This window comes from Rhipicephalus microplus, chromosome X (assembly GCF_043290135.1).
Source record: "Rhipicephalus microplus isolate Deutch F79 chromosome X, USDA_Rmic, whole genome shotgun sequence".
NCBI lineage: Eukaryota > Metazoa > Arthropoda > Arachnida > Ixodida > Ixodidae > Rhipicephalus > Rhipicephalus microplus.
The window spans coordinates 167,768,612-167,794,588 of NC_134710.1; the positions used below are offsets into that span (position 1 = coordinate 167,768,612).

A 25,977-nucleotide genomic window follows, 5' to 3' on the forward strand; every position below is an offset into this window, starting at 1 on the left:
GCACGTGGGGTCCGCCTTTTTTATTTTCTTTAAACATTTGGATTTACTTACGTGAACAGCTATATACTTGTTCATTATCATTTTTTATGCGAAACTGCCTCGCTATCTCACTTAGGTATATTCGCTTTCCTTGTATAGATAAACTTAATGTCCTTTATCTTCTTCTGTCTCTCTTTTTCTGTGTGTTACAAATGTGCAGGTATATAAGCAGGGCTATTAGTTACAGCAGGGTGAATACGAGTGATATCCTGCGAGGTTTTTTGCCACGTACAATACATCTGGGAAGCTATATACTTGGTGGCACAGGTTCTCTCGGAAAGAAAATCTGAAATGTATTGCATGTTTATGAATATGTTCTTATCGAGTGCTTTGCACTTGTGCAGAATATGAAAAATCGCTGGTGTTCTCGGTGAATTGTGATCGTTGACTGTAGTTATCGTCTTCCCATGATGTTCCGCAAAAATACCGCTACCACTGCTTTTGCTACTCTACAACTGTCGAGTGATGCGGCATAATACGAAAGCTATACGCCTATACGGACAAGCTAAGCACAGGTATTTGTGTCATCTTGTGGAGTGTGGCAGCTTGGGATAGTTGGTATGGCATGACGATAGTTACAGCGCGAGAACAAAACGACGACACAGAGACAAGAAGGACACGAAAGACACGAGCGCTAACTTCCAACTGAGCTCTGCGCAATAAACTCAGTTGGAAGTTAGCACTCGTGTCTTTCGTGTCCTTCTTGTCTCTGTGTCGTCGTTTTGTTCTCGCGCTATAACTGTCGTCATCTTGTGGAGGCTTCTTGTTGAAGTTATTGCAATTGGACGCGCTTGCTCGCCGCCAAGTAGAGCAGCGAAAAGTGCCACGCAAAAAGCACTTACAGCGCAGCTTATGAACAAGGAAGGAAGGGAAATATGAGAAAAAGAACGGCAGGGAGGTTAACCAGCAGCCGCTTTGCTACCCTGCGCATGGGAGGGGGATGGGGAGATGACAGCTTATGAACAGCTGTCAAGTAAACAGATGCGATTGAATTGTTTCGAAATTAAGTTATACATTGAGCAAAAAACAATTGGCAGATCCCACGTACAGTGAGAATCGATGATGTGCGAAGCACGAATGGGGAAGGTTGAATTGTTACATTAAAATCAGCACAACGTTACGAAGCGGACGTAAATTATGCCGCACATGACTTCCATATCACGATTATCATGGTTGCGCCCGAAACTTGTGTTCGTCTTTCACTCACGTCACGTAACACCTAATTTGGTACATGTGAAGGTAGCGAAATGGCCGCGAGCGCGCTATATGAGCGTAGCATGTAGTCATGTTTTACGTGACACGCATGCCATGATTATCATGTTTGGACGTGCAAATTACTTTCGTCATTCATTCACGTCACGTAACACTAAATTTGGCACATGCGAGAAGCCAATACGATGTTGCAAACAAATATGACAGGTGCAAACATGATAATCATGATATGCGTGCCATGTAAAGTATGACATGCTACGCTCATAGTGCGCTCGCTGCTGTTTGGCTGTAGCTTCACATATACCAAATTTCGATAGCTAAACGGCTGCGAGCGCACTATGATCGTAACAGGTAGTCATATTTTACATGACACGCAAGTCAAGATTATCATGTTTGGACGTGTCATTTACCTTTGTCGTCCGTTCAAGTCACGTAACATCAAATTTGGTATATGTGAAGTTAGCGAAACGGCCGCGAGCGCGCTATGAACGTAGCATGTAGCCATGTTTTACATGGCACGCATGTCATGATTATCATGTTTCCACCAGTCATATTTGTTTGAACCATCGTAAGGGCTTCGTCATCCATTGACGTCACGTAACATCAAATTTGGTATATGTGAAGTTAGCGAAATGGCTGCGAGTGCATCTTGAGCGTGGTATGTAGTCATGTTCTTACGTGACACGCATGACATGATTATCATGTTTGAATCTGTCATATATACCTTTGTGATTCATTCGCGTCACGTAATACCATATTTGGCATAATTGAAGCTAGCGAAACGACCGCGAGCGGATTATGAGCGTGTCGAGTAGTCATGACTTACAAGACAAGCATGTCATTATTTTCACGCTATATGTTTGCCATGCAGTCATGTCATACCATACTAGTTTTGCAATATGTCACGTGAACGAAACCACCGCAGGAGCAGCAAGACCATGAATTGTAAATTATAACATTCGTAACATACATGTCATGATTTTCATGTTATGAGTAACTCACTTATGCTCGTTGTACAGCCGTGTTATGCCATACCACTTTTGGTACAGATCCCATTATCGAAACGACCGTGAAAGATAAATGTCGTAGGCGGTGAGATAGATAGATAGATAGATAGATAGATAGATAGATAGATAGATAGATAGATAGATAGATAGATAGATAGATAGATAGATAGATAGATAGATAGATAGATAGATAGATAGATAGATAGATAGATAGATAGATAGATAGATCCAAAGTTCCCTAAGAAATGCTTCCCATGTAATTTCGGCATATAAACAAATATTTTACTAAAATAAACAGATTTGGTCGCAGTTAAGACATTTTGAAGTTAACACTTGTGCACATAGGCATTTTCAGGTCATGATGTGGACACATAATATCGAATTTGATAATGCATAGAAGTATATTAAGATATAATTAGGAAGTATCGTATCAGATTCATTCATTCTGGAAGTATCTTGTATCTCTATCTCCAATACTTCTTGCCAGATTGATATGTGGAGTTTAACGTCTCAAAACCACCATATGATTATGAGAGACGCCGCAGTGGAGGGCTCCGGAAATTTTGACCACCTGGGGTTCTTCACCGTGCACCCAAATCTGAGCACACGGGCCTACAGCATTTCCGCCTCCATCGGAAATGCAAGCGATGCAGCCGGGATTCGATCCCGTGACCCGCGGGTCAGCAGCCGAGTACCTTAGCCACTAGACCACCGCGGCTGGGCATACTTCTTGCCAGAGTATCTTGAATCGTGATATAATTTCAAAGTATCTTTGCGCAGCCTTGGTGTGACGACTCTGATGATGTTACGGTTGTTAGGTGGCTACAGTGAATTACTTTCACTCGGTGAGTATAGGCGCAAGTGTATGGGATGTTTAAATTCACATCAACTTAGGGGTTGTTTTTGTTCACAATTACTCAATCAGCGCGCTTGATTGCTGTGGCCGCCGACATCTCCGCCGAACACTTGAAATCTTTCATACCGCGGTTCTCTATTTCAGCGGGTTTTCTGCGCGCCTACTAGATGGCGCTACGAGGGCAACTTTTCATTCCCTCAGTTATGCGGCATTTCCCTCTTTTGTGTTTGCAGTGATGCCAGCCCTAGGGATTTATATTCAAATCTAGGTATTTTTTATATCATTTAGAGATCTGGCGTTTTTTTTTTTTATGAATCTAAAGTTTTTTCTTTTATACGGCTCATGAATTGTGCCATTTCGCGGCATGAATGAATGAATTACTGAGTGATTACTCTCTTTCAGCTAGAAAGGCTGTAAAAATGATAATTTGGGCTATTTTTTGTTTTATATATTTAAGATAGCCTTGGGGTGTTCTGATGAAGAGCGTGAAGAAGATAGCAGTATTGTAATGCGAGATCATTATAGTCTGAATATTGTGAAAATTAAACTATGTAGTCGTAAGAGTTGTGAACACGCATATGATGAGCTTTCTGAGTGATTGCTGCACTATGAAACAACGATAAAGTTTGTCTCGTAGGGCACATAAACGCGTGTCAAAATTACGCTCACTGCGTGCCTTCACCGAGCAATGTCTCCATGTGAAATACCTAGGAATATTATAGAAGAACAGATCGAAATAAGACTGAAGATTTGGTAAGGTGGCATGGGTTCAATGTTCCGCAAATGGTGTGATGAAGTTTGTTTGGCTGTCTTAGTCCTTCCGTCATGCTCTTTACCTGAGAGCAGAAAAGTGACGAATAGATTTGGCCATACGTGGAGCTGATCGAAAGTACAGAGAAAAGGCGTAGCTACATGCCAGTAATAATTGATTGATATGTGGGGTTTAACGTCCCAAAGCCACCATATGATTATGAGAGACCCCGTAGTGGAGGGCTCCGGAAATTTCGACCACCTGGGATTCTTTAACGTGCACCTAATTCTTACTGAGCACACGGGCCTACATCATTTCCGCCTTCATCGAGACACGCAGCCGCCGCAGCCGGGATTCGATCCCGTGACCTGCGGGTCAGCAGCCGAGTACCTTAGCCACTAGACCACTGCGGCGGGGCGAAGCCAGTAATAGAACGCCCACTTACATAATCTGAAAATATTGCAACAGTGATTGCAAATGTGTAAAACTAAGAATATACCACCAGCTGTCAAGCTGCAAGTAAAAGAAAGGCGCGACACACTTGCGGTTGACTCGAATGATCACATCCATGTCTTCAATGCGTGGGCAAAGTGAATTCGACATGCAAATCTGTTTCGGTGGCAACAGGTGCCATTCGCAAGCTTTTATTATGGAGCTCCACAGAACGTGTAGAAAAAAAGATCTTAAAAGATGGTTAATGGTGATTTTTACTTTTAACAAGGTTCAGAAGAACTTGGCCAAAGAGCGCAATATATCAATACACCTTTAAGAGCCAATTATCCTGAGAATGACATTATAAATTGAATCCAGGGATTTTTCTTGATACCTAGGGATGTTTTGAGGGTCAATCTAGGGATGAAGCGTCTCCTTGGGATGGCATCACTGCGTGTTAGGTACCTGCCCGCGAGACGCAGCGGCAGAAGTGGCAAGCCGTGTTTTCGGGGGACGTTTACCTCGCCTGTCGCAAGTGGACGCGAGTCCGTTCTGCATTCAGGTGGACATTTTTGTGTGTGCTCTCCGCAATGTGAGCGACGCTGTATTTTTCTCAGTGAGTGTAAGATGAGTGGCGCCGATGTTGGCTACTCTTCTTCGTCGGAGGACGATCGCCGGGGCAGTAAGGATACCCGCAAGGATGGTCACTTCAGGAAAGTTCGGGTGAGTGTGAGCGCATGAGAGAAGGTGATCCGTCTGCGGTTGTTTCAAAACAACGACCGCTGCGCCGCATCCACTCATTGGCAGATGTAATTTTGGGTTCGCGGTGCGTCTGGCTTCGTGGCGATATGCATCGTAGCGGACTGGGACTGTGAACAGCTGCGCTGCGGCTAGAAACAGCAGACTCGTACGTCTAATGTAGTACCTCTACAAACAAGCGCGATGTAACCATGGCGACCCACCGTAACTGAACGGAGTTAGCAACAAGTGGTTGTTCGGATTATTCGTCACTCAACGTTGATTGTGACATGCAACGTTGATCAGACGTTGAATCTGTGGCAACTCGTTCGCAGTCGCGAGCTCATTGTTATATTTACAGCTTAGACTCGCTGTTTCACTTTTTGATTGCCAGGTTTACAGCGGCGGATGTCATGTGCATCCTGACCGCTATATTAATAGTTAAGGTTTCAAGCGATCAGTGGTGCCCCTTCTTCTAGTTTCTGATCTAACCGCGATGGATTTCTCTTGAAGGTAAATGTTTTGAAAATTAAGTTGTAGATTATGCATGACGACGCTTATTAAACTATTGTATACTAGATACGAATATGTAAAGCTCAACGTATGTGTTTTGCAAACGTCACGTGTAGAACGGATCCACTGTGTAGGGTTGGTGCATTGTTTGCGTGTGCCGAATATTCACATTTATCTAACGGTTCATCATAATTTCAAGTCAGGCTTACGAACCTTTTTTTTTTTAATTTTGGACGCATAGTATAGTTTAGTGTTGTGACACATTCGTAGTTTGTGCAGTCCGTTAAATATCAATAATATGCACCCTGAAGGGGAAAAAAACTACACTGTAATTATATACCTTAGTATGACATATTTGTCGTATTTGTAAATACGTAAACGCTACGTTGGCGCTGTCGGCGACACGTGGTATAGCTGACGTGAGTTAGTACCGAGTCATCAGTCTGTCGCTTGTGATCTAGTGACGAGATCGGACGAGTCAGTGTGTTGCGGTTATTTCGTGAGTGAGCAACGGATGGTGAACAGCGGTGGGTTGTGGCTGTGTTGTCGCTAGTTATGCGCAGTAGCAGCATCGTAAACCAGCCCCCCCTTCCCCTCCCCCCCATTTTGCCGTTGGCACCGCAAAAACTTGCACGGATGGTTGGGCAGCAGAGTGTTTTTCCGGCTGCCGTGCTGCGGACTCTTCTTCCTCAAGCGCCGCGTTGTTTTCCAGTGTGCCCCGAACCATCGCTGTTTTCTCAGTTGGGCTGATTTTGCCGACCTTGAATGTTCGCTTGCCAATGCGATTTGCGCAAACACGAATTCGCTTTTGCCGGGGAGGCTTGCTGCACCGCGGTGTTTATTCAAGTGGACTGGTAGTACTTTGTGCGCCAATGTGATGTCTGTGTTTGCTTCTGTTCCACGGGCAAGCCTTGGCTTCATTCATCCAGAACTAATGTACGCGGCTATGTACGCATAAAATACCCGCTTATTTCCCAGAATTGAGCGCGTTCATGTAAAGACTGGTGCGTTTGTTCGTGTGTTCTTTATAGACATGGAGGTGAAGATATCGCGGGAAGGCCGTATGACGTTCTGCGTGCCCCGAAATGTGGACGTGCCCTGCTGGTATTGACGCCGCCCTAGTGCACCGATGGCCGGCGGTGGTTTTCGCCGAGTCGCCATCTTTGCCTTCTTTTTCGCTCCTCTTGTGGACTGTTTGCTCCTTCTAGGCACGTGCATTTGTTTGATTCTCTCTGTTCGCGTCGCCTGCTTCGCTCTTCTGGCGAAACACCGGGCTGATGAGCGGGCTTCGTCAAACGAGAAACTTGCTGTGCAGCAGCCACGGAAATAAGGCACTTCCGAAGCAATGCTTGTCTTCAGCGCTCTGCTGCTGTTTATTTGTGTGCGATTATCCGCGAACACTGAGTGACACGTAACAATGCGAGACGGTACTTTTCCGTGTCGCGTTTGTGGAGGTAGCGCAGACCTCTTTCGGTTGTTGATGCGTTCGCGATTTTCCCCCTCATCAGGACACTTGAGACAAGAACTAATTATCTCTTGCAGACTGATAAATATGTATGAGATCTCAATAATAGCAGGACTAGGCGTCTGCATGCAGCTGTTACGCTGCTACCGATGTCCAGTACGTTGTGACCGCTGTAATTCTTGAGGAACGCTAAAATGAAACGACGAATCGGCGTGGATTGATAGATTGTACTCTTGTAACGATAATTTCATTATTTTCACCGTCATGGGTTTACTGATAGAGTAAAAAAAATTCAGGTGAAAGTTTCACCTTGAAATTTTGTGCCGAAATCGGCATGCGACGTCTCGCATTGGAAAGTGTATTTTTCGTACCTTGGCGACATTGACTCAACGAAATTTCCTGAAACTTGGTACGATAGCCCCCCACAGAATAAAATGCTCGTCATTTTTTATTGATTAGGAACTGCGTACGACCTCTAGAGGATGCCGACAAAATCAATGATGTCACGACGTTTGGTGCGAAAATTTCAAGTATATATAGTGTCGATATACCCGCATTTTCTTGCGAGTTTTTCTCGCTTACCGCAAGTCTTCTCGCGTCAACGTGGTGATTTTGGATTTGTAAAAGAATATTTTGGTGATGTGAGAACTATCGTTTTTGTCTCTCTCTCTTTAGTGCCCCTTCAAATGCACTAACCTTGCGCGCGATTTGCGTCTCTGTGTGGAAGCCGTGCGGGGCGGTCGTAAAACAGCAACGAGCCGAAAGGGGGCGCCACCTGTTCGCCGTTCGCAATGTACAGCTCATGGAAGCATGCAGCACATTTCTACGAATAACACACTTTAACACACTTTCACACTTTATGCCACGAATTTCTTACGCTGTTAATATTACCTATATAGTCGTGTCTACGCAAGTTTGACTCAATAAGACTCCCGCTGTATGAGCCGCGTGAAATGGACCATATCATTTTCGTCGCTACATTTTGTTTCTCATGCACACGTCCATCACAGTCTAAGATTGCTTATTAAGGACGTCACAACGATTAAATAAGTACATGTCGGAACCATTTGCCGTGTTTCGTCGTCCTCTTATGCCTCATTATTTTCTGTGTCGTGAACAATTTAACTCGGCTACTTTTCCCGTATATTCTGCGGAGCTAACTGCCTTGCATGTCAGGTCTTCTAAATCAGGGTCAACCGCTGCAGCCGCAGGTAATTGAGGAACACGCTCTGCGCAGCCCCACTTTGAGAACGCTGAGGATGCGGAAACAAAGCTGCCGGTGACTTCCTCCTTGTGCTGATGCAAAGCCGAATTTCGACACAATGGCAGTCAGTCTGCACTTGCATTCTTGGCCTCCTCTCGGCTTATATACGGCTGCGTTGTGAATGCACAGTGGCCGTCTCCGGATGTTAAGGTTCGCACGTAGATGAGCTGTGCGAGGTTCTTCTCGCGAGCGTGACTGTGTCAGTCGTTAGCGAATCCATTCCAGCGCCCACATCCTGAGATCACCTCCCAGGGTGCATCGCTCTGTCTTCCGGTCTGTGCTGTCGGCATCAAGTGCCGGCATAGGTCAGTGCATCACGCAAGTCGACATCCTTTGGCTGGCGGACTTTCTCGAATGCAGCTGGATAGATGTGCAGTGTCAGGTGCCCCGCGGTCTGATATTGCCACTTCGCACTGCCAGCGACGGAAACACTCATCTGCTCTTGCAACACAGCTTTGATTAAACCATCGTTTTCGAAAGCAATATTTGCGATCCGAGATGCGTTGCTTGCCTTCCATCAGAAGCGTGGATTGTAGAAGTGTGATGAAGGTGTCCCAAAGATTTTGTGTGTCAGCTAGGTTTCTGCATGCACGTGCGTCTGACCGTCTTACAGAACACACGTGAAGTGCTTGCAGCAACTGGCTGATACGTCAACCTGCTACGAACACTGTGCTGAGTGAACCGAATTGTGAAGTAAAGACTATACTATGCATCACGGAACATCACGAACACGCAGTCATAAGCTAATAGTAATAATAATATCTGAAGTTTTACGTCCCAAAACCACGATATGAATATGAGATACGCTGTAGTGGAGGGCTCCGGAAATTTCGACCATCTGGTGCTCTTTAACGTATACCCTGACATTGCACAGATACAGTCATAAGCTGTATGATAGCAAAGCGGGTCACTTTTGCCGATACGTAAAGTGCCACTACCCTTTACAAATAAGTTGTGTAGGAGTAATTTTTTTCTCGTACTTTTTATGAATATAGCATGCAGCGACGATAAATGCCACGGAGTCTCTGGAGTCTCGCATATCGCATTTGTTTTTCTTCGAGCCGAGGCTTGGTAGAACTACACTCGTCTTCGCACGCGATTCGCGTTCCCATGCATACATGATTTACGTTCGCCAAGACATATCCTCAGAAGCACACGTGCACATGTCTTGTTTACTTCCGCTCCTTGTTGCGAACGGATGCACTATAACCATGCACTCAGCATTCGATGGATTCTCTTTGATTTTTTTTTTTTTTTTGACGAATGAAGAGGACGTGCGCATATATCACCGTGTCCGGCGGTCCCGCGAACTATCCCGTGCGTTGTCAGATATCATCTGATGGGTACCTGACCGTGCACTTTAATAGACCGGCTTGTGATGTCGTATAGTCATCGTAAACGGCAAAATCGGAGGTACCATTACACGCCTACGGGACGCACCAGCATTTTGCTAGGCGAACACACGGCGATATTCGAACGAAATGCGCAGGTTGCATGCATGCCATAAATAAGAGGAGCGCTGTTTTGTGCGCTCTTCCCAAACCACCTAACGTAGTCTGTTTACCCCTTGTATATGAGTTCACCCATACTGTTGACAAGGAACTTCGATCATGCGCTGCAACGGTTCGTGATGACGTTGTCCGGTAAAACATTACCAGTATAAGACGGATGCGTAATTTCAGCCGGAATTTTATGGTTCTATCGATCGGCTGTCGGCCATATATGCACCGTAGACGTATAGCCACCGTATATCCTGTCGGACATGATACAGTGTTAACCACACGACGTTATCTTAATTGGCGCTTCGGCAGAAACACACGATTTTCTTCGCATTTCGACCCTGCAGCAGTTTGCGGCCGAGAATCGAACCCGCCACATTGTCCTGAGAAGCTATATAAACGTCATAGCGAGTGTGCTACCGCAGGCATTTGGTGTTCTTCGGAGCGTATCATTCAATCTCTCTCGTTATCACGAAGCATTCGAAAGTTCGACACCTTATCTGGTTTGCTGCACCAGCTGATCTGGAATTCTCTGAACATCGTCGTTCGTCCTCTCTCGTGGCCATTTCAAGGCTCGGCGCAGACTCTTTCCCGCTTTCACTGACACAAGTTTTAGTCGAGTTTAATGAATTAAGGAAGGACGACGTTCTCTTCGTGGTTTTTTTTTTTTCTCTCTACTGCAGTAAACAATTCATCCATCCATCGTGAAGCTGACGAGAGGCTACCTCCACTCACCTTTTTTTCTTCTTTTGGAGACAAAACAACAGCTCCATTTGCTGAAACTATCTGTTCCTTCTTGCTTGGTTATGGAGTATGAAAATAAAAACATAATATGAGGTGTTTTATCGGGTAATGTTTATCAGACGGATGTATATATGGTGTAAAGTTCTCGATGTAAAAGTTTTCTGTGAGACAAGGTCAACGAATGACGCACTTGCACAGGATGCATCAGAGTCGATTTGGCAATGGCAGCACCCTTGTGTAAGACACCGCAAGGTAACGTAATAGCGCCTTAAACACTGCCTCTGATATAGGCGTCCCTGTTTCTTGTTCGTGTTATTTCTGGTCGAAATTTCCGGAGCCCTCCACTACGGCGTCTCTCATAATCATATAGTGGTTTTGGGACGTTAAACCCCACATATCAATCACTCAATCAATCAATCAATCGTGTTATTTTGTGTCCGTTTGTGATTGGACAAGAGCGCTGTCGTTTAAATGATATAGGGCATTGTGTCGGCACAAATATTCATCGCGCGGAGCTCGTGAGCTGCGGTGCATGTGTGTGTCCAACAAAAACACACAGACGCTCGCTCATTCACTCGCTCACTCACTGACGGACGGACGGATGCGAGAATTCAGCGTCGAGAAGTAGTTTCGGGGTACTTTTTTAATTTAGGGCTATTTGGGGATCGATGAAAAGAAAAAAAAACGCTATTTAATAAAAAGCATCTGTGTCGATTGTCGCTGTTTGCGCCTGTCCCTGTTCGGTCTTTCCGTGTCCTTATCTTGATTTGCGCACACCAGTTTACCTTGAAGTTTGAACTGACCTGCCCAGCTACAAGTTTTATTGTCGCTGTGAGCGGGCGTTTTCACATGTCATTCGTTAGAAATCTGGTTTGTTTTTTGTACGATCTTCCGTGTGCGTTTATCAAAGCGCCCTGTGGCCTACGACAGGAACATATACATGCCACCGGTAAAGTTCTCTGCACAGCTGTACCACGTGGCAAGTATGACACTGGTGTGCGTGGCCTCTGTTTTGTTTCAGCTGTCACGTGACCTTCGCTCCTATCAGCCGCTGCTACCGGAAAGGCTTGTAGGTGTACAATGTGCATGTCCTGCAGAGTGCACCTGATCCAGAGCCTGCTCCGCTCCTATAGGCTGGCCGAGCGGAATGGCACAACCACTCGATCGCGTCTAGCGATAACCTGGATCGCAATAACTCAGCAGTGCAACGCAGCCACCTCGTAAAAGAACGGTGTTTTAAACTCTTCAACTTATCTTTAGCGCTCAAAATTCTAGCAAACGTGGAGACGCCGACTCGTCGGTCAGTCACGCTGAGGCTGAAATACGACACAGCAACATAGACCGCATCAGTGGTTTCGCGCTCTGGTGATTCAGAACATTTTCTGCATGGTGCGAATTATTTAGACTTGAGGAAAAAAAAAGTAGTTCAGGATCCTAATAAAGTTCCGTCTGTTTGTCTACATGCAAGAAGCTGCTGTCGGCAGGTTGATTGATTGATATGTGAGGTTTAACGTCCCAAAACCACCATATGATATCATGAGAGACGCCGTAGTGGAGGGCTCCGGAAATTCCGACCACCTGGAGTTCTTTAACGTGCGCCCAAATCTGAGCACACGGGCCTACAACATTTCCGCCTCTATCGGAAATGCAGCCGCCGCAGCCGGGATTCAATCCCGCGACCTGCGGGTCAGCAGCCGAGTACCTTAGCCACTAGACCATCGCGGCTGGGCCTGTCGGCAGGTAACAATTTCCATAGCCGCCAAGAGCATTCGAACAAATTAAGAGGTAGAGTGGGTATTATAGAAGGTAAACGCGATAGAAATGTCGTCCTGCAATATTTCGCGTGTAGAGTTCGCACTCTAATAAAACATTCTCTGGGACATTTTAGTTATTTAATTCTGGCGTATGTCGTATACCATCTGACTAAACAGCTCAACGAAGCGCTCTGTACCTGTCCTTGCTAGTCTATATAGCTTATACAGTCAGTTTAGACTGAAAGCGGCCCGAAAAGTACACCCTCCCGCAGTGACTATATATAGCATACTTTTTTATTTTATTTTGGTGAGCTCTGATACTTGATTATAATCCTTCGATGTTTCCTGAATATCGATAAATTTTTTTCTATTATGCAGGACGGTCAAACCTTGGCGGCAAACGCTTTTTTTTTCTTTTTACAGCTACATTTTATATTGCCCAAATGTGACCTCACGGATGGTGCCGCGCGTTGATGTGTGCGATGTTGATTGTGCTTATATGCACGTGGGTTGGAAACTACGGAGCGTCGCGTGGCAAGCTGCGACCGACTTGTTACAGTCAAAGGCCTTCCATTTGCGTGCCATGTCACGCGAGGGCATTTTGCGTGAACAGCACGCCGTATGTCAGATAACCGTCGCCAGTGAGAGAAGTTCATTGAGGCACCTTAATCAGCGCTTTTCCGAATCGGTTCTCGTATGCGGCGGCGGCGGCCTGTCCAGTTCACTTGTCGCTGTTGTGCGCCTTGATGTTACTATGCGCGTTCGTTGCTTTCGGAGTGCGTCATGATGCCTGCGCCATTGCGCTGTTTGCGTGCCCATGTGCGGCGCCCACCTTTTGTGCGCGCCCTCTTTCTGCAAACGTCTTTCGTGCTGGAGAGTCGGACTAGCTCTCGAAATCGGGGTGTTCTTCAAACCGCGGTGCCCGATAGAACACAACGAAAGACGTCGTGTCGCCGGCGTTGGGTATATGCCTTGTCCGTATGCACGCACTCTGGTGGTGGTATTCCGTCAGTTAATAGGAGCAGTACAATCAGTATACAGAACCTGACAGACGTAGGCACGTCGTATATACGTTGTCGCACGTCACGCTGCCATTTTCAGCAACAAACGCAGTGGATCCCAGACATTGAAGACCGGTGCAAGCGAGACAGACAGGTAACAAAAAAAGAATTCAACGAACGAATGAAGTTAAGTAAATCAAGCGTCACCAGTACTCTCGGCAGCAAAAGGGCAACGAACATGAAAGAACAATGTGCAGGGTACCCTAGAAAAAAAAAGTGTATAGCGTAAATAATTGAGGCGTCAAACGAGGCAAGCGTGTGCCATCATTTGCGCAAAATTGGACCCTCTGTCTCCCGAGTGTCCTCTTGACTCTTCTCGTTTCCACTGGGAAAGTGGTACACTGGGACAACAGCGATGCAACGTGGGAAGACCTAAGCTAGGCAGCCAAACGCGACCGAATAATCGCCGCGGGATGACGTCACGGGGCAGGCGTGTAAGCAGCGCGATGCACGGAGGGAAAGCCGCGCATCTTGACCCCGGTGCTCCGAAAGGCCGGCGAGGGCCTTTCCAGTCGTTGAGCACACTTGGAGAGCGCGTTCTTCTCGGCGATATTTAATGAGCGCTTTGTTTTCTGCGCGAATTCTTTTCTTCTCCCGGGCCTGTTGGGCGCGCTTCTTGGAGTCGCGTGCATGCGTGGCCGCTGCGGCAGCAGCTGGTCGCGCGGAGGCGACGTGTTGGCGCGCCGGCAGCTGCTGCTCGATCCACGCCCGTCGTGTTTCTCCGCTTCTTTTTCTTCTCTTAAGCGTGCCTCGAAAGAGTCTGCTCACAAAACTGAGGTCATGCTGCCAGGGACTCCACAAACACCGGTCTTCGCAATCCGCCCGTGTAGCGCATCCACCCTTCTTTTTTTTTTTATTTCTTGCTTGCTTGTATTATCGTCGAGTAGAACGGTCTCTGCAACGTGCTCTGCTTCGCGGTTATTGTCGTGAGCTCGTCCTGTCTTTCGATACACCCAACGCTGATGAAAACATTCCTTGACCAGGAAGGCGGCGCTCTTCATTGGTAACTTTCGCTCTGAGCGTCGTATATACGGCGGTAAAATGGCGATGCGTTCGACACTTCGTCCTGCGAATCTTGCGTGTCAAGCCGAGCGACTGTAGTCTTGGTGCTGCTGTTTATTTGCAGGAATTCTCCCATTCTATGTCGCAGCCTGAAATGAACTATGACAAATGCCACACTATGTTATTGACTCGTGTGCATGCAGCTGCGAATGTGCGATGACGCCTTAGTTCATTTATCACGTTTCACAAAAAATAAATAAAAGAAAGTAAAAAAAAACGTGGTAGTTGCGGAGGAAAGTGAAGATGTTTGTTACCGCAGCTAGCGCATGTAAGTTAATAATAATAATAATAATAATAATAATAATAATAATAATAATAATAATAATAATAATAAACGCCGCAGTCTTCTCTTGAAACCGTAGACGTCAAGTCTTCTATGTCTGCCGACGTCTGCAGTTCCATATAAGTGTGGCAGCTTGTGCTAGTTGGTATGGCATGACGATAGTTATAGCGCGAGAACAAAAGGACGTCACAGAGACAAGAAGGACACGTGTCCTTCGTGTCCTTCTTGTCTCTGTGTCGTCGTTTTGTTCTCACGCTATAACTATCGTCAGTTCCATGCTTTGCTTCAAAATCCCCCCCCCCCTCTCTCTACTGTCTTTAGTTTCACAACGTTAACCACTCCCTTCCACCGTGCTGTGAACATTCCAGAATTTTGTTGAACGTCCGAGAGACATTATAGTAATGCGGTATATGAGCCCGTAGTCAGCCTGAGTTAGAGTGCAGACCAGATTCGGCATTTTAGAACGATTGTGCAAGAAAAAGAGTGAGAAATCATGACGCGGGCGAAAATGGTCGAGGAATGTAATAGAACTGTCCTAAATAAGAGTCTTCAAAGTCTCAAATATATACAGAGATCACCTTCGTATGATTACTTGCTTTAGAATATATCGTGTTAATTTTTCTTTCTTTTTTGTTTCGCATGGTAGCTGGGGGAAACATAATTATATGCTATTGGTCTAATTGCAAATTTAGCTCGCTATTCCTTGGTTCGTTCTCTGAGAAAGGCTCGAGGCCCGTTGCATGTCTGGCTTGAGCTTTTACGTTATTGCCGAGCTGCGGCCCCCGTACACCTCTCTCATTGCCCTAAAATATGGGACTATCGATAGCGTCTGCCTCTCTTGCAGCTTGCTGTGCGCGCACTGGCCTACATCTATTGACTCAGGCCTTATGAAACACGTACTTTTACACGCGCCCGTAGGATTCGAACCTGTGGCCAGGTGCTGTGTACGTGTTATGGAAAAAAAAAGAAAGCCGAGGAATTGGTATGAAGAAGTTTTTTTTTTTTTTTTTTGTAGCACCGTACAAGGCTGCCGAGACGGGCGTTGGTGATGCCCGTAAGAAATGTGGACAGTCGTCAGTAACCTTAACACGAACGGTTCGCAGAGAGTCCTGAAGCAGTTTGATTGACGCTAGCGTGCCGTAGCTTTGGATTCTGTTGCTGAGATATTTCCCCATGCATGCCGGCGTACTATCTGAGCATACCGAGGTATGATCTCGGCAACAGCGTCCAGCGTTTCACGGCTAGCATCAGTCAAGCTAGTCCAGGTCACGCGTCGGAGCGTTCTTGTTAAGCTTGTCGACGACTGTACACGATTAAATGATCTATGGGGCACACGTGCGTCGGCGTTAGTTCCCGTCACCCTTACCTCATGAGTTCTTTAGGTTTAGTATGTGCATCAGTTGTTCCATTAGTCTCGTACCGTTAACAACTCGTCCAACTGTTTGAAACAGGTAGACATATAAAAGAATGTAGTAAGTTAATGCAGTAGCTTGCTGATTGGCTGGCATAGTGTATTCGTTAATTGACCTCTCTCAGACAATTGTTTTGCCAAGAGCAAGCCATTACTATAGCCGGGGGAAGCCATTCCTTTTGAACGACGGGGTATCTCTCGGTAGGATTCGAACCACATTCCTGCCGGGGCTGAAGCGGAGCCTCTCTCAGACAGGGAGTCCATGCATGTGTGAGCGTGATTCCCTATTGAGGTTCTCTTTTTATTTCGCATCGACATGCGTTCGTTCGCTTGAACACCACAGTAAACATGCATGCTAGAGATCCAGTTTTCTTACGCATAAACCTATCGCTAGCTTACGTGTGGCCCCTGGCGTGCAAAGGCTGGAACTTGCTTAAGTGGGAGCACAGGTAAATTTATAGGACAAGTATTGCCATCGTAATGTGTCTTGGACGTTCATATTACCATGCACGAATCCACTACTAATTGGTTTTAATTTCGCAGTGCCAGCAAGCATTTAAAATGGCATAATTAAAACATTACTTAGTAAATGCACTTAATCGGTTACTTGTGCACAAACTAGTGCTGTAATAAAAAGGGAAGTGAGTAAACGAATCTGTTCAAGCTGCAAAGTACAGGGATATATAGTCAGAGCCGTCACCTGACGTGGTGCATGGCGCATACGCGTTTCTGATCTCGATGTCGCGTGTTCAATTTCAGAGCTCGGCAGTGCGCAAGTGCGCATATTGAGATGGGGGTAAATGCAACACACACACAAACACACACACACACACACACACGCACACACACACACACACACTCGTGGAGGCATTCTTGTTTGTTTGTTTGTTTGTTTGTTTGTTTGTTTGTTTGTTTGTTTGTTTGTACTCTTGTTGAAAGCTCATTGCGTGCTATAAAAAAAAAAATCTGTATCAGGATAGTCCTGCAGCGTGTAACTGGAGAAGGCGTCGATCAGAGGGTATGCCTGAAGTGTCGCTGCCCCCGAGGAGGAACTTTCACACGGTGGCGTATAAATAGAAGACGGCGTAATTGCGCCATTAGCTGGCTTCTCCCTCCGTGCTATCGGCCGCCGATGGGTCGTGCACGCGGTCCGTGGAGGTCGTGACTCCCGGCCGCGCCGTGCGTGGCCGACGCTTTAAAAATAATCCGTGTCCTCGGTGATCGTGACGGCTCATCTGAAACGCCGATTTCGCGGTGAGCTGGGACTCTCGTGAATGCGCGCGGCGGAAAGCGTGCAGCCTCTCCTCTATGCAGAAAAAATCTCCGTACGCACAACGACCTTTCGTGGAAGCAGCACAGCATGTATATATTATAAGCGGGAGAGAAGCTCCGGGGCCGAACTCACTTGTCTTTTCTGTTCGCTAATTTTACTTATCTATAGTATATAACGTGTAGACCTTTAATTGCTTTACCTTCATGACGAGAAGAGAAACTGTAACGAGCAATGCAGCTTTCAGCGCTTGCATCTGGCGGGGAATATATGGAACACCCACGGTCATGGCATGTTCAGGCGAGTGAACCATGCATACGTGTGCCCGCTGTTTGCTTCTCGGCAATCACGCTGCACCAGCCGTTGGCCAATGGATTGAAGCGGGGCTGCTGTGTCTCGACAGCGATAGCCTGTTCGGAAATCGACGCAAACAAAAAAGTTGTATATGCATGGATCACCTTTTTCATTGGCCATACCGCGAGTGCCTTCTTCGCGGAGAGATGACCCAGACGCTATGTATTACTATACGGCACGCTACGATGTTGTGCTCAACGCGTTAGTGCTACAACACCATATGCATCTGGCGACATTTTAATTGTCGCTGCTGATGCCGTCACAAGAAAACAAGCAAAGATGATTTGCGAAATGTTTGAACTTGCAAGCGTTAGGGAAATGAACGTCATTTAAAGGGCCGCGCAATACAAGTTCTATTTATTTACTGCATATTTGTGTCACATTAAAGTTGGGAGGAAATATAACGTATAGGAGTAATCGATTGCCCTTTAGCAATTGCTTAATTGCTCTCTCGGGCCAGTAATTGACCACTGCGATGAAATAAATTTTCGACAGGAGTGATTATCACAGTGATTGGTTACTTTTATCTTTTATTCTCTAACGTGAGCTTGCAAATCTGATTGAGTATGTCATTTGTGAAGGCGGTTAGCTAGTGGCAAGCAGTACTTATACGAACGAAAAAGCTCTACATTCATATGTGAATATCGTGTCAAGGTCGTTGTATTGAAACACTGGGGACACTCTTACGTACAAGATCAGCATGTGAATGGATGATGGGTTTCGCAGCCAGCATTTAATTTCCCTGTGTACAGTTAAAAAAAAAAGCGTATTCACTGTAATGCCACCGTCTGCATGAAAAAAAGACTTTTATAGCTGCGTCACTCGCAGTGTTCTCTTCTGAGAAGTCAACTGTGGGATTCAGCTTGCGGTTTCTTTCTCCGATGGCCACGATTAGTTACGGAGAAACCTCGACAGCGCTGTGATTCGGCTTGCGCAGCTGCGGTCTGACTTGAAGGACACACAGGCACGAAGCGCGCACGTGCCGTTCTGCGGCTTCTTGCTGGCATTGTTTAGCGAGGCTTTCGTTCGTTGCACGGAGGTGTTGCACGAAAAAGCGCTCTCCGCAGGATTGACGGAAGACTCCGTCTCTGGGGCTTCTGCATGCCTACGTGCACGGAAGAGGAAGGAAGCCGCGCGCGCCTGCACTCGCTCTCTCGAGCGAGTTAACAACGGCCGATGAGTCGCTGCGTCTTCCGCATCTCTCCCTGCCGTAAACTTGAACTTGGCCGCTCGATAACGACACGAGGAAGTGAAGGCGCGGGAAAGGGAAGTCGTTGTAACCGTTGTTCGCAGCCTCTCTTTCGGGCCGACCCTTTCTTTCGCTCGTCGGGCCGCTCTTGCGCAACGAGGGGGAAGAGGGCGCGACGGTGGGCGGGGAGGACGGCACGGACTCTTTTCGTTGTTGGAGCAAACAAACCAGGGCTGTCGGATCGTGGCCTGTGTTTGCCGATCGGGCGGCCCCGGAGGAAATTGCTTTTGGGGCGTTGTTGCCAGGAATTCGCGCGGCCAATTTTCACGCACCAGAGCCGCTTCGTCTTGACCTGCAACTGAGGTGCCCATTTCCCAGGCCATACTGCACCTTTTCTTTATCGTTCTCATTTTTACTTCTCTCAGGCGCGGTGGAAGTCAGGTGGGCCCATTGCGATGTCATTGCAGAAGCGTTGCAGCGTCTCCATTTACAGGTCGGCGCTCAGGTGTGTTGTACGTATATGTAGGCGTTCGTGCGCGATAACATGTAGAACACGAGCGAACTTGACGTTGCGCCAACCGTACAAATATGTTTATCGGGCGACAGCGGTATGTTTAGTGAAAGTGTTTCTCCTGATTCGCCTTTAATCATAGGAGACAACTGCGCAAATAAAAAATAAACGAGGTTGACGTTTACCATACAATATCAACGGGCACATCGTGACCGAGTATGTCTGATCTCGCATCGCAATGAAACTTCGAAGTATGGCTTGTGCGGACGACGAAGCTTGCATACACGTTACAATTATCGGTTATCTAAATGACTACGAAACATTCTGCGAGAATCATGTACACTCATGCTTGCAAGATGTGCACTTATTTTGTAGTATCATATGCCACAGTGACCTTCCGACATATTATTTGTATGCCCCCCCGTTGTCTACAATAGATGAACGAAGGAAAAACTTATAAAAAATATATAGAGCATTTAGTTTAACTCAACTTTCATATGGCGCAGACTTTAGTGAAAACAGTGTGAGTCGTAAACAAAATATTTCAAATATTTAGTGGGCTTCCTAATTATCCCGTTCCACTGAAGCAACAGTGTTTTTGGCCAGGCGGTTTATCGCACCTTTAATATTGTATCATGTTATCATGTTTTTTTTAATCTATTTTGTAGAACAGTGCTTAGAAATGAAGAAAGCACAGCTTTGCCGCAAGGGCGAGGCATTGAATGCGATAGGAACAAGTTGGAATTTCATGCAAAGAAAGGCTATTGCTGCTCACTCGTTTAGGAGAAAGCGGCCGCCGCAGCGAGCCAAGTGACCTTCGTGTTGTCTGTGGCTCCAGCGCAAACTTCGCGATGAGAGCACAAAAAGCTATACGAGCCTTCGGGGTTATCCCCTCTAAAAATACGCGAGCGACCCCGTCTGGTATGTCATAGCAAGAATTTCCAGCCAAAAACACGCATCCCCCCCCCCCCCTACTCCCACCTCCGGCTGCTCTATCTCCATGTGCCTTTCGCTTGGCAGTGGTGGCCGGCTCGTTTCATCTCCGCTTCAGCCGTTTTCGTCGGTATACTTTCACTAACGCATTGAATATATACGTCAAGCGAGGCGACGCGAAGTTATCGATTTGGACATTATACAGAACATGACGGCTACGGCAGAAATGTGCCTGGAGTGTCCGCATAATGGCTATGGCAGTAAAGGACAGGGCCGGGAATGAGAGAGCATTGCTGGCGTGCCATCAGTGCTGTCGCAGTTGTAATAATCTCATGACATGGCGGTGCGGGAAGTGTATGGCCATCATGGTTTGCGGGCGATGAAGATATACTCTTCAGGCAGTCACTTTTCTGTAATATCTGTATTGCAGGAATCGGGGATAGAATATCACAATGCTTCTGCGCTGTAGATTAACTGCTCAATTGTCTTTGGTTAAAGTGAAATGACTCTCCCGATTGGCTGGTGCGCCTTCTTTGCGTTCTTTTTTTTCCCTTTCTTATGTGGTTCTTAAAGGGAAAGAAAAGAGAGTGCTTGCGTACAAATGCCTTTGATATTGTGCACAACCAATATTATGATAACGGTTGTTGGGTTTTACGTCCCAGAAGCACGATATTTTATCATGAGGGACGCCGCAGTGGAGGGCTCCGGAAATTCTGACCATCTGGTGTTCTTTAGCGTGCACCTAAATCTATGCGCGGACCTCAACCATTACGCCTCCGTCGAAATGCGGCCGGGATTGTGCCGAACCAGGGTTCCGTAAGCACGCTGTACGATATGCTGCAGGCTGGCCTGTTCGTGACGGCCCTGTATACACGTTGCCGACTAGCGACGCAGTGGCGTAAGACGTCCTGTATTCGAACCCAGACGGTTTCACCGGTTCGCGCCTGAGAGGTTGCCTTTTCCGGCCTCGCTCGCACCCCGGGTGCCGGACGGTTCGGTGAGCGGGCTCAGCTGAGAACGCGATGACCCAGTTCCTCCTTCGGGCGGACAGGGAGCTCCGCCGAGGATCCACCCGCGACAGCCAAGGCCGTGCCGGTAAATGGGGCGATGAACCGACTTCCGCGCGCTGTCATTACAGCTGCCAGCGCCATTAGGACGAGACGCTTTCATTGTGGGCTGGTCGCAGGTTGCGTTCCGTTTTGACGCGTCCGTATTTCCAAGGGGGCGGCTCGCATGCGCGGACCTATCGGCTCGCGCCTGGGACGCTGTGGGGCTGCGGAAACCTCTCGAACGGCAAAGAATGAAGGTTTGAACAGTGACTTGACGGCGAACACAAAATCAGGTTGTTTGAGAACGTGTATCGAACCTTGCTGAACTTCGAAGTTAAGCTAACAGTAATCATTTTAATGAAAACGCGATGCTAGATATGTACGTAAAATCAGCTTGCACAGGCGGTTTTTGCCGGGCCTTCGTGGTCACCATTTTCGCTTATCATTGCAGTCGTCATACACATAATTATAAAAAAGTTTATTATTTTAATTATAAATGTCAAGCATTTCTTAGCGAACTTCGCTGGCTTTGAGCGTGTCTATCTATCTATCCAGCCACTTATGTTTGGATGTTCTCGTGGTAACTTAACTTGGCGTGAACCAAAATTAGCATGGGAGGGTAAGATGGCTTGACGAATATGACGCGCTGGTCAAGACATGAAGAATGTCACAATCCCGTCGCGCACGTCGTCATACACTTCCCGCTAGACAGTGGCACATACCTACGGGCGGTTATGTGCCGCTGGTATGCGGGTATGTGCCACAGGGAATCGATACTTGGTATCTAGCCAGAAACGACGAAAACACACATGGACAATTTTGACGAATTCAAAGAATAAATGTCAGGGTCTCAGCTAGAATCGAACACAAGCATTCTGCGTGGCAGTGAAGCATTTTACCACAGAGGTACGCCAGGTCTCGGAACTACTTTTCAAATAGACGCTAACCCAGTTTTATAAATATTGCATATGTACTCCTTTGGTACAGCCGTTACGTCGGGTTACCGTCAATTGTGGTTAGTTGTCATGCACCGAAGTTGATTTATGTCGCAGTGTCCAGGTCCAGCATCCTCGCGAACATCAGCGCTTCATACCAGCTTCTGGTGTTGCTAATGCGCATGTTCCATTTCGCATCGTTGAACTATAGTGCAACGGTTATATAAACTGGTTATATAAACATCTGCAACTTTTCAACATATGTCGGTGCGTGCAACATTTGTAAATATATTTACCGTCACTGCATGGCGTGTCGCTCATTAGAAAAAAATGCACACGGTCACCTTCCCTTCGCATGCTTCGCATAACTTCGATTCTCAGGTACATAAGATCTCCCAAATTATTATTATTATTATTATTATTATTATTATTGTTGTTGTTGTTGTTGTTGTTGTTGTTGTTGTTGTTGTTGTTGCTGTTGTTGTTGTTGTTGTTGTTGTTGTTGTTGTTGTTGTTGTTGTTGTTGTTGTTGTTGTTTAGTATCACAGTTATGGTATGTCTTCAAAACCGTCAGGAACAATTATAGTTCAGAGAAGCTTCGTTTTTCTTATCTTCAAGAACTTCTCTTTTAAGGTATATATAATTAAATTAAAAAACGGTCAGCTAATTTTGGCATCTAAATGTGTGTATCTCGACGGAACGTGAAGCCGTGAGGGAGGAACGTAAAAAAACGTAGGAAAAGTCAGTTGTCGTCACTTGAGGTCGTCAGGCGATATCGACAGCGCAGTTCTTAGCTTTCCTGCTGCTTTAAATATGTATATATGTCACTTTAGAGAGTCGACGTTGATGCCTCTGAATGCTAGATTAGCTTAATATGAGTCTGCAGTTACCTCGTAACTGTAGCGCTTTGCTGGTGTATCTGACGTGCCTGTCTAAAAAGATAGCCCTGCGCTCGATGCCAAGAAAAGTAGACACGAATTTTAATATTACTCATGCATTTTAGAAGTGCGATTATTCGCTGAAGTTACTTCCAACATAGCACACAGACCGCCTTTGCAACTATAGCTTATGAGTAATCAGAATACCGACGTGATTGAAAAAAACTGTTTTTTGAATAGAGCCCATGTAAACAATAATCGACGTCTATTCATGAGCAGCGTGTAGAAATAGCGCAGTTGATATATCGTTATCACGAGCCACATGTATTTGAGGAACTTGAATGCAGCAGAAGCTACACGCTTTAAAAAAAGGCAGTAGGCTGATTTGGTGGCAATAACTACTTGTCACGCATGTTATTACCCTGTTAGCAAGTGTAGTTGCTAATAGAAAAGGTGGTAACTCTTACTACCTTTTATGGTAGTAACAGCAATTGGCAACTGTTACTACCCTATAGCATTCACTAACCACTGTTATTCGGGTGAAGGTTGTAACAAAAAAGTAACTGGTAACATTGTGCCTGGCCATTGTCAATAACGGTCAAATTTATAAGATCACGTTACTGCACGAATTCGGGTAATCTTGCGTGGAATGGATTAACAAGAATAATACATGGACGTAACGAGTTCACTATACGCGAAAACACTTCATAACAAACTCCCGGAGTGTTCACAGCCCCTGCCTCGGTGGTGGTGGTCAAACATTTAATAACGATTAAATGGTTACAGAGAGGTGATTGGGTTGGGGCCTTATTGGCCTCTTCCCCTACAGCACAAGGTGGAACGCCTATTCCGAGCTGCATTGGCAAGCAACGCCGCTCGCGTCTCTTGAACCAGGGCCTCTTGGGCCCTCAGGTCCTGACAGCCGAGCAGGGCCGCCTGATAATCCTCTCTCGTGAGGTGGGGGGGGGGGGGTAGATGGGTTTGGAGATGGGCTTGGAGATGCATGTGTGGCACCTGTGAGCACCTGTGTGTCAGGATTAATTATGAAAAATGTGAAACCAGAGAAGTATGCGCTACTACCTGATTATGGTGCTTAAGGACGTGTTTACAGTTAACGAATGGGTACTTGAAATGTTGTAATAGTCTCCGAAAGCTAGCAATGGCTGCAGTTACTACCTATTTGCTTTCAATTATGCTGTTTACTACCGTAGTTATTGAACATGTATAGCAAGAAATTAGTTGTGGTGGCAGGTAGGAACTGTTTTCTAAAGTATGTATTAAACAGGTAGCAAAGTGTTTGTAACGGTTCATGAAAGTTAACCACTGCAGCTACTACTTTTATTTTTTACTTTTTTGAGAGTGTACGCGCCACGACCACGTCGTTTCAAATGATTGTGTCCGTGAACGCGAACTGTCGAGGCGGAGTGTTCCGTTGCATTCTATCCATCATCCATGTGCACCTGGCAGCCCAAGAAAAGTCCGCAATCAACCGCAAATGAAGTTGAGCTTTTGGCGCGGAAAGGCAATACGCGGAAAGGCAAAAAGCGTCGATGCATATTATTAAAGGGCCATTTTACGCGATGATCAGTTCAAACTACATGCGCGTGTAAACACACTCATTAGGGGTGCCATTCCATGGAAGAGACACCTGATTGTGGATATCTTGACTGCAACGACGCCCGGCACGTTGTCGACAGCTGGACGCGTGGCTTCAAGAACGCGCCCGTCTCACGTAATCTTGCGCTGTCGCAATGTTATCTCGATCACTTCTCACCGTTGCATGAATTGCACCGACTCTTTGCTGACTTTTTGTGCCAGTCGAAAGTGTGGTTCCCGTTGAATTACGGTTCTGGTATGGCCACTAGCAGAATTAGAGCGCCGTGCTGTGACGAGCAAGTGCAAAAAAAAAAAAAAAAATACCGCGAGTATATTTCGTTGGTGAAAACAGCGCATTTAGATGCAAGTGTATACTTACGTTGATTATAGGGTACAAGCTAAGCAGCCGAGCATGTAAAGCTATACGATGGTTCTAATCGTGTCCCCTGGCCTCGCTGTTTCGGCCTTTTTTTGTTCAGGGAGAAGCGGTGGTGATGGCCTTTTGTTTGTTTTTCTCGCTCTTTTCTTTTTCTGTCGGAACAAAACGGGACCCGTGCTTGCCTAAAAATATGTGACCTCGTTATGTGTGTCCTTTGGGGCAACTCCGAACAAAGGACACTGTCTATGCAAACGAGGCCGACCGAGCGTGCCTCGCGTTTTTTTGGACAACAATAAAAGCTCGCATCGACCGCTTCGCGCCCCTCTCGCAAGCGCATGGCGGGCCACTTGTTTACTGTTCTACATTACACTCTTTCGACGACAAAGTGGTGGCCGCTGGCCCTCTTCCGCGGCATTTAGTTCAAGCCTCCGAGCCCCACGTTCGACGAGCGCGCATTTTGCGTTGATGTATGGCGAAGGTCAGCGACCTCGCGTGGAACTCTCGACCGAGGAAGAAAGAACGAAGCTACAAACAAACAAGCAAGCAAACAAACACGTAGTTGGGGCCGTATGGGGAGCATAGATGGCCATCGTGCTCTTGCGGGAACATCGCGGTCAGCAGTCAACCGCTGTAGCTAATTCGTGACCTGGTGAACGTAGTCGGGAAGTTTCACACGGCCGATCACTCAGCCGTTGTCTCGCCTCGCGTGCGCATTAGTGGAGGTTATATACGAGCACGTTTTTTTCACGAGTCATGCGTCTGGCATGAACGACCTATCCAGACATGAGGTGC

At 46.5% G+C, this 25,977-nt stretch overlaps 1 protein-coding gene across 1 annotated transcript in view; it reads left to right on the plus strand.

Moving 5' to 3' along the window:
* Nucleotides 1-4,766: 4,766 nt before the first annotated feature.
* Rhp (GTP-Rho-binding protein rhophilin) overlaps nt 4,767-25,977 on the plus strand; it is a 233,840-nt gene continuing 212,629 nt past the window's right edge. Inside the window, exon 1 of the mRNA XM_037428540.2 lies at nt 4,767-5,020. Within this exon, the coding sequence (XP_037284437.1) occupies nt 4,925-5,020 (96 nt within the window). The 5' untranslated portion in view covers nt 4,767-4,924. The remainder of the gene's footprint in view (nt 5,021-25,977) is intronic.